Here is a 9,214-nt window from a genome sequence, read left to right as displayed (position 1 = left end):
TGACGTCACTCCCGCAACACACAATCGTAGCATTACTTCGATTTCAGGATACTTGAGGTGGTTGGGAGAAAAAGACGAAGCGAACTTTGGACGAACTTTCTTTACAATGAATTGGAGAAGAAAACAGACCGTGTAGAAAAACATGGAACAATGTCTTCCATGTCTGGAAGGGATTCTTGAGTCTATAAGGTAACAATAATATAAAAAGATAACCAAATTTTTTTTATTACGAAGTGGGTTTTACTAAAATGTTTTTGTCTGTTCTTCTAGGTACTTGTGAAGTGAAAGTGAAGTGACTGTCATTGTGAAACACTTCAGCACAGCACACGGTGACAGCGTTTGGGGACGGTCCTTTGTTCAGTGGCACATTGCCGGTACAGGATTCGTACTGGCAACCTTCTGATTGCGAGTCCGCTTCATTACCCGCTAGGCCACCGCTGCCCCATGTACAATATTGAGTGTTGACTTAGACAATATTCAGACTAAATATTTCAGACTAAAATGCTCAGTCTAGACTAAAATGAGTTTGGATGTGACTAATAAAAAAATAAAATGACAGCTGGACACAAAGACTAGACCAAAAGTAAAATTAAGACAAAGCGTGGTCAGTACTTCCGTACCATGTGCCGACGGAGGATGGTCTGACTCTTCATGTACTTCAGGCAGAACTCGCAGACGTACAGGCGGCCCAGCCGAGCGTACTCCTCCGGGTACGGCGAGTGGTACAAAGTGTCCAGTTCGTAGCGGCCGAACAGGATGGTCTTGATCATGTTGCTGCCCTCGGTGATTTGGCCCTGCAGACGCAACTTCTCCTGAAAGTAGGGGGGGGACGGGGACGGTCAGAGTGGACAGTTGAAGCCTGATCTACACGCCGGACAAGCGTTGGCGCTCACCAGATCCTCTGACGCACGCGCCTGCGCTTTCCTGAAGAGCTCCAGGTCATATTCACTGGTGACGTTATCCAGCAGGGGCTCTCGGCTGGTGCCGTGGGACTGCCGATGCTCCTAGAAAATCCACAAAAACTTGCTAAAAGCACCTCAAGCAAACTGCCAGTTTCACACAAAGAGCCACAGACACTGAACAAACCATGCTTTTGTCCTTCTGCTCCCTTGGGAGGGGAGAGTTTCTCCTCTTCCTCATCTCCACAACCTTCTCTTTGTACCTCACCTGCCTTGGCGTAGGTGCCTATATTGAAGGGAGTAGTTGCAACATACAACATAAGTAGAGGGCCAATGGAAGAGCCAAATAACCTTCACCATATCGATTGCTGGTCACCTGGTGGCGTGTAGCGTGTCTGTGGTCTTCTGTCTGACCCTGGCTTCTCTCCTCTTCCTGCTTGTCACGATCAACCGCCTTCACCTACATGAAGATAGACACGGACTGGCTTACTTTCACTTTCACACGCAGACACGGCAAAAGCGAGCAGAACTCTCAAAAACTCACCTTGCACTCATCCGCTGACAGATTGTGATAGAGGGGGCATCCTGATATCGCGAAATGTCTTTCGTGCTTTCGCGGTGAGGTGGCCTAAAGGGTTAAGAAAATAATCTTCTTCATTATAGTTCTCAGCCAGCATCACCAACTGCCCAGCGGCTTGTTCCTCTTCTACTCATAACACATTACAACCGTGCAGACCCCGACCCCATTACTGTACCGCACAGCGTAGCCGTTTTAAAATCTCTTCCATTCTACATCACGTGCAATACTGTTCAACAAGGTTCACATCTCCCTGTCATTCTCCAGGGTGCCGCCAGGTTTTGTTAAAAACCACTTGAAATTAAATTTGAGACCAGCGTCGCACCTCTCCTGGCATATGAAAGACGATCATCGAACATCCATTCTATCTGTAAGGATTATTTTGGTCATTTTTGAGGTGACATTTCAAACATGCTGTAAGTGTTTTAAGACAGTTTAACCTACACATACCCCAAACATGGTACACACACATCTTAAGAGAAGCAAATTTCTAATTAACATCTATGTGCATCCATAATTAACATAATGAACAAAAACCTTAAGGTCTACTAAATACTAAAATTGAGAACAGGTACCTCGCGGGAACCAGTTCTCAACCCTCAATAGTACTGCAGTGTTGTGTATTAATTGTTCCGTAGTTATGGAGCTGGTGTTAAACGGAACGTCACTTTTGCACCGCTGCTTGTTTTGCACCTTCCGTCCCGTGGAATGTAACGTTCAGCGTTACACCGGTGCCATGGCGAGACGTCGTCTCATTCATTTATTTATTGTTGATTACAAACCTACCTGGACATGCAATGCACATTTATCCTCATTGTTTGGCGAGCCTGAAAGGCACCCATTTAGTCTAGAAGGATTTTTTTTTTTTTTTTTTAATTTATGGACCAGCAGCATTACATTTTACAGATAAAAAAATTAATAAATTACCCAAAGAGTTGCACCCAGGCGTGGGACACTTCATGTTAAAATTGTAGCTTTCGTGGAAGCGGCGTCGCTTGGGCCTGTGCGAGGGGTCACTGGCTGAGTCCTTCTGGGAAGGGTCCCTGGCGTGGCTTTCGTCGTGGGATGCGTTGGGACTGGAGACGTCAATATCAGACTCCGAAGATGCAGCGTTGCCCGTCGGTGTCCTGGGCGGAGACTCGTCGCGGTCCACTACGTGCTTCACATCCGCCGGGGCTCTATCAGTGGGTAAAGACGACCAGACTTACTACCATCGTGTGCCTGAGGAAGACACTTCACCCTCTCCAGAGGGACTGTCCCTGTCACTACAGCTGTACTACTCTGATCCTTTTTAGGATCCAACTGATTCAGTGTCACGCATGAACAGTCTTCCTGGCCAATGCAGCTCTGCTGCGAAGGGGCAGTGGTGGCCTAGCGCTTAAGGAAGCGGTCCCCGAAATCAGAAGGTTGCCACTGAGCAAAGCACAGTCCCCACACACTGCTCCCAGGGCGCCTGTCATGGCTGCCCACTGCTCACTCAGGGTGATGGTTAAATGCAGAGGACAAATGTCACTGTGTGCACCGTGTGCTGTCCTGCTGTGTATCATAAGTGACAATCACTTCACTTTGAGCGATTCAGATGGTACAAATAAACTAAGCTATGCAACTTTTATGGAAGTAATTGATGGTCTAATGATTATAAGATTCATTTAAGTGACCGAGTATAGAATTTAGGACTCTGTTCAATGGAGACCTCAGACTCGTGACTCATGAGTTGGATCCGGGTGATTCACCCGAGTGAGTCATGAATCGGACAGCACTACCTTTACCTACTGACAGCAACTCGCTCCGGATAAGGGCGTCTGGTAAACGCTGTAAATGTCCTCATTGATCAGCTAAGTACAGGACCGTGTCATGTCGCACCGTGAGAGCTCTGGCTGAGGCGCAGCGACGACGCCCGGGTCAGGCGCGTATTGGCCCGGCTGTTCCCGTCGCTGTGGGAGCTGTCGGTCTTCTCCTGCTCGACAGAGTCGTCCGAGTCTCCCGTCGCGTCCGAGCTGCTTCCCGCGGTCCTCTGCAAGAAACGCGACAGCCAGAACATCCATAAGCACCGCTAGCCGCGTCGCTAGCTAAAGTGCTAACATGGCGGCACCGAGGAGGCCGTTCAGAATCGCACGGAGGCATTTCAGAAGGTGAAAATGACCCTGCGTGACGTAAAAACGCCGCCGCCCTCTTTAAAAAGGGACAGGCGCAATTCCAGCAGAGATTTATTCGGCGTCCATCGCAAACGCGACATGCTAACTAGCCAGTGAGCTAACACTGCCCCGGTACCAGGCGGAATGAATTCCTACATCGCACCCGCATGTGCATTTAGGAAGAAACATTCCATAATAACAGAAGGAGGAAAAGACGTGTGAAAGTGAGATCCAGGCGTTAGTGAGGCGGGGGGAGACGCGACATTTTACACGCCCGAAGTCGAATACGATTCATGGTTAAAGTAAACGTGCACGGCGGTGGGGGAATAACGGGCACTCGGCTACCTTCCGTCGCGGCATGTTTGCTGAGAGGCCGTCTGGAGTCGGAACAGAAACGGCGTGTAATTTGGGAGAAACCCTCACGAGTTTGCGCGCAGAACAATGGTCACATAAGCCACTTCCGGGAGACGGGTCAACATGGCGGGGCCGCCTTATATGGCGGTCACGTGACACGCGCTAACACACACCCACGTGTTACGTTGGTGACATTAACCAGTAGTGACGGGGACAGTCCCCCAGGAGACAGTCAGGGTGAAGGGTCCAGCTCAGGGACACTTACTACCGTCATGTCCCTGAGAAATACACTCCAGGGGGGACTGTCCCTGTCACTACTGATAGTAAGTCCCTCTGGATTAGGGCATCTGGTAAATACCGTAAATGTAATACAAACGCACAAATAAAAAGTGAACAAACAAATTATTATTATATTTGATGGAGCCCTTTTACTGTATCGCCAGACTTCCAACTGAATATGATATCCAAAACAATGTTGAGTTCAAACACAAGCTGAACAATTAATACATGGTTTAATTATATAAACGACGCATCGTCATTTTTCATTCGTATTCTTGTGCATTTCACCATAAAAAAATATATATATATCTTCAGTCCATTGGGTTTACTGTCATTTCCACCACACAGTATGAGGCAGTGTTTTGGAATCCTTTATGATTTGTATGCTTGGTAACCACAGCAACGGTGACATAAAAGGAGCAACACTTGGCTGGTAATGAAAAAAAAATCAAAGTAAATATTACTGGTTAGGATGCTTATTGGGCATCATATTAAAATTGCTCATGTTTTATCTTCTGTAAGACCATTTGGACCTATTTAATTTATACCCTGCATCCTTTGTACATTGAGTGTTCTGCCGCAGTCATTTCCACAACTGTGAGCTCTCACCTAGATTACTTTACTTTACTTTACTTTACTTTGCAGGTGCTTTTTTCCAAAGCAACTTACAAGAGGACGACACCAGCAATTCTCATTCGGTTTCCATAGATTTTGAGTTTCAAAACTAAGAGTCCTGATAAGGCTGAACTTGTCAGGAAAAGAACACGCTGGGGAATTGTTAAGTGCTGGATGATTTTTTTTGTGAGTGTGTGTTAGTGTTCGACTCATTTTACTTTACTTTTTACTTTTTAAACAAGTGGGTTTTCAGCTGCTTCTTAAAGGTGGTGGTAGTCTCGGCTAGTCAAATGGAGCAGGACAAGTTGTTCCACCAGCCAGGGACAACGAAGGAGAACAGAGTTGATTGGGATCGGAGACCCCGTGAAGAGGGAATTTTTAGTCTCATTTCGTTTGCAGTAGATTATACTATATTGCACTGGCACCGCACTGGATTGGTTACAGTCATACCTCACAGACAGATCTTAGTTAGTCTCTATTGGACATGCTGAATCATTGAGTCACTGTCACCTGTGCTGTCCCTCAGCGATCAGTTTTGGGTCCTGTTATTTTTATTATTCTATACATGCTACCACTTGGGCTCAATGGGGTATCATTCCACCGCTACGTGGATGACACTCAGCTTTATCTGAATCTAGATGGAAGTCTGTCTAGTGCAACATCAACTCTGTTTGCTTCATCTTCAACCTCTGCATCATCATCACCCTCGTCTCTCCATTCATTGACTGCTTGTCTAGAGGATGTAAATGCATGGATGGAGTGTAAATTCCTACATCTCAACAGTTCAAAAACAAAAGTAATTCAAATCTCACCAAATTCAAAAACAAAAAAATTCTCAGCAACCTTTATCACATCAAGACAGGAATATTGTAACACGCTTCTCATCGGAGAAAGGCAAGAACATACTGGGCCAGTGGTGACCCTAGCAGTTCAAGAAGCAGCATGTTATCAGAAGGTTGCCGGTTCGAATCCTGATCCACCAAGGTCCCACTGAGGTCCCCACACACTGCTCCCCGGGCGCCTGTCATGGTGCCCACTGCTCATCAAGTGTGACGGTTAAACACAGAGGACACGTTTCACCGTGGCATCACAATGACAAAAACAACCACTTTCACTTAATTACTGAAGACTCTCAGTAATAAACGCACTTTGAAAACAAAGTCACACATGTTGTCTGGGTGTCTCGTTTCGGCCACAGGAAATGCTGCCATTTTCCCGAATGTTCTCCGGAGCGCCTATAAATGGAAAGGAAGGGTCTGCAGGAGGGACGGCCGAGCCGACAGCTGATGCTTAAAATAGTCTGCGCTGTGCCGGCCCCGCTGAGCAGGCCTCCTGTTCATTTCCTGCCGGCAGCCACCGCGTTGGTACTGGACACGGAGGACAATCCAGCAAAGACCCGCAGCCAGCATGCCGCAGATCGTGCGACCAGACGACTGGTAGGTCTGAACCCCGCCGAGCTACAGAGAACGGAGAGGCGCGGAAATCACACTCTTCTCTTTCATCTCCCCAAAGTCAACCGGCCAAGTGTCTCTGGTTCGACCGCAAGAAGTACGTCACGCTGAACTTCCTGATTCAGCAGCCAAAGAATGTCCAGGTGGACATCCAAGACGATAAATGGTTTTATGGTGAGCAGTATAGCAGCACGATCAATGTGGTTCATCTTTATTTTATTTATTTATTTATTTATTTTTAAGTGAAGTGATTGTCACATGTGATACACAGTGAAATTTGTCCTCTGCATTTAACCCACTACCCCGAGTATCACCCGTTTCATCCAATTCTTTCATTTTTGCCAGTTGTAGAGACGTTGATGACAACAAGATTTACAATGAAATTTATTTCTACGACAAAGTGCAAAAATATGTAAGTACGTGAGACATAGAAAATCCTGCAATGTACTATTTCCTGCTGTAGTTTGACAGCATTGCATTCTGTCCCCGCAGGACTGCAGGGAGAAGGTCTATGACCGGACAATAAATTTATTAATAAGAAAGAGGAAAGAACACGTTGCATGGCCCCGGCTCACCAAGGACACAGCTAAGGTACGTTACTAAGATCAATCCACGAATGTCGTGTTGGTTATTGGCCACTGAGCATGAAACATTTCAATTCAAATCCACATTTTATAACAGCGCATTTCGACTGACTGGATCAATGTAATGCGATGGCATGCAGCGGGAATCGAACCTTTAATTGTAGCACTTTTACACGGCAAATGGTCTCATAGAATATGGATAGAATATGTCTTCTCACCCGTACACCGCAGCCGAGTTGGATTTCTGTGGACTTTGATAACTGGAGGGACTGGGAGCATGAAGAGGACGAGGGCATGGCAGAGTATGAACAATACGTGGATGTGAGTGAAATTAGAAAATGTCAGGAACGCTTACAAATTTCATGATGTTCCATCACTCAGGACCGAATGATTGTTATGATTTATTTCAAATCAGATGCTGCAAGACTTGAGCAAGAAGGAGGAATGCCCAACGATGGATGACCTGGACGATCTAGATGTAAGCAGACAAATCATAAATATTTCAAGTGACACCAATCCGATTGATGTATTGATTGTGCCGGTATGTATGTATGTATGTATGTGTGAGTGTATGTATGTATGTATGTATATATATACACTCACACACACACTCATATATACTTACATATATATATGTACTGAATTCTGTTATAGTGAAATATGTCTTTCCACAGGATGACTGAGTTGCTTGAAATATACAGCTACATTTGGATCGCTGTGGATCACTGTAACTCATCACCGTGCCACATTTCATGCTTAAATTCAAAACTGTATTCAGCATTTTTTTGATACATGTATTTGCCAAAGTCTTTTAATATATTAAAAATATGATGTTTTTGGTTTTTTTTTTTACTTTTATTTAATAAATTTATAATGTCTTTAATCGGTTTGGAATCTGTCTGTTTAGTTATTCCATCTTTGAAATGTCTAGTTAATTCTGTTTTGGCTTCACGCTGGTTAACGCCCTTTAACTCCTGCGAGCGGGCGTGGCCGGACTCCGGCTGCTTATGTAACGCAGTAAAACCTTGTCCAAGTTATCAATGCACCACGACAGGAGGAGAGGTGTGATGCAGATAAAGGAGACTACACCAACATCCAGCAGATATACAGACACAGACACTGGTGTATTTTAGAGTTTTTTTCTTTTCTTCTTTTTAAACGTCTTCTCTATCAAATATCATTCTGTATTAAATGTTTCATTCAACTTGCAAAGTATTGTAAAAATGAAAAATACTCAGTTCTCAGGAGGTTTTAAACTTACTGACTGTGCCTGTCGCTGCACTATTGTAACGAGCAATTGTCCTGCTTGTGATTTATGTATTTAATGCAGCTTCTGGTCTGTTTGCTTCTTCATGCAATATATCTGTAATGGAGTTGCACAGTGCATGGCGGGAAACGATTTATTTGTATTTTTGTGACTGCCTACGCACGTAGCCTTCACATTGGGTCGAAAAACACTGATAAGCTTCTTCCCCGAGCACATGACGTCATGAAGCGCTTCAGAGGGAAGCCCTTCTTGTTCACGCCTTGTTGTCCTCTCGCTGCTTCTGAGACTGGTGTTGGTGTCAAGAAACCAACAACCACGAAATGCACGACTTTCAACTTCTCCAAGAAACCCCTCACGTGGGTTATCGATTCTGAACGGAAATTTGTGCAGACAAGACGCAACAGGAGTCTGGTTAATTTGTAACGGTTGTCCCCTGGCGGCACTCTGCTCTCTGGTCTGAAGACCTCAGTAAACAAATGGATGCTCTGTGCAAAACTGCGTCACGATTTAGACAAAAAGGCAAAAAATCTACTGATGCTTCCCGTTATGCAGCTTGTGGGAGTGGATCTCAAAATGCGCTTCGCGGTGACCAGCCGGCTCTCGGGGACGTGTCCCAATCGGAAGGTGACACGGGCCTGAGCGATGGTGTAACTCCATTGACTTGAATCCGTAACTCGGCACCCTTCGGCCCGTGCCCCAGAACACCGGCTTCCCTGCCGGGCTCAGAGTTCAGCGGCTGATATTCGACTTTTGCCCCCGTGATGTGAGCGGCAGCAGTTCTCCTTCTGCCGGGCCGCTGAGAGATAGCAGAAGACACACCTCAGCGCGTCTCAAAGATGCAAAACAAGTCTTAAATCAATTCCAATCATTTATTCAAAAATATGCTAATATTATCTTATACCATATATAACACATGATGGCTAATTGATGCGTTCTTTGACAGCTAGGCTGCTAACATGGTTTTGATTATGGCTGTGGACTATCCTGGCCCTAGTAACCTAAACGAGGAGATTACGAAAGCAATCCGAGCAAACAGTCCATCGTACTTCAGAG

At 45.6% G+C, this 9,214-nt stretch overlaps 1 protein-coding gene and 1 pseudogene across 1 annotated transcript; one reads left to right on the top strand and one right to left on the bottom strand.

Moving 5' to 3' along the window:
* Positions 1–352: 352 nt before the first annotated feature.
* LOC114780099 (histone acetyltransferase KAT7-like) lies at positions 353–4,082 on the bottom strand (annotated as a pseudogene).
* Positions 4,083–5,759: 1,677 nt separating this feature from the next.
* Positions 5,760–7,703, top strand: LOC114780097 (putative protein PTGES3L). Its single transcript, XM_028967601.1, has 7 exons — positions 5,760–6,295; positions 6,372–6,491; positions 6,656–6,722; positions 6,803–6,901; positions 7,126–7,215; positions 7,310–7,372; positions 7,569–7,703. Exons 1-7 carry the CDS (start codon positions 6,267–6,269, stop codon positions 7,575–7,577), a joined length of 477 nt encoding a protein of 158 aa, XP_028823434.1. The 5' UTR covers positions 5,760–6,266; the 3' UTR covers positions 7,578–7,703.
* Positions 7,704–9,214: the final 1,511 nt, after the last annotated feature.

Source organism: Denticeps clupeoides, unplaced genomic scaffold (genome assembly GCF_900700375.1).
Source record: "Denticeps clupeoides unplaced genomic scaffold, fDenClu1.1, whole genome shotgun sequence".
NCBI lineage: Eukaryota > Metazoa > Chordata > Actinopteri > Clupeiformes > Denticipitidae > Denticeps > Denticeps clupeoides.
The sequence above is the reverse complement of the archived record's forward strand: the minus strand, read 5'-3'. Positions and strand labels throughout refer to the sequence as shown.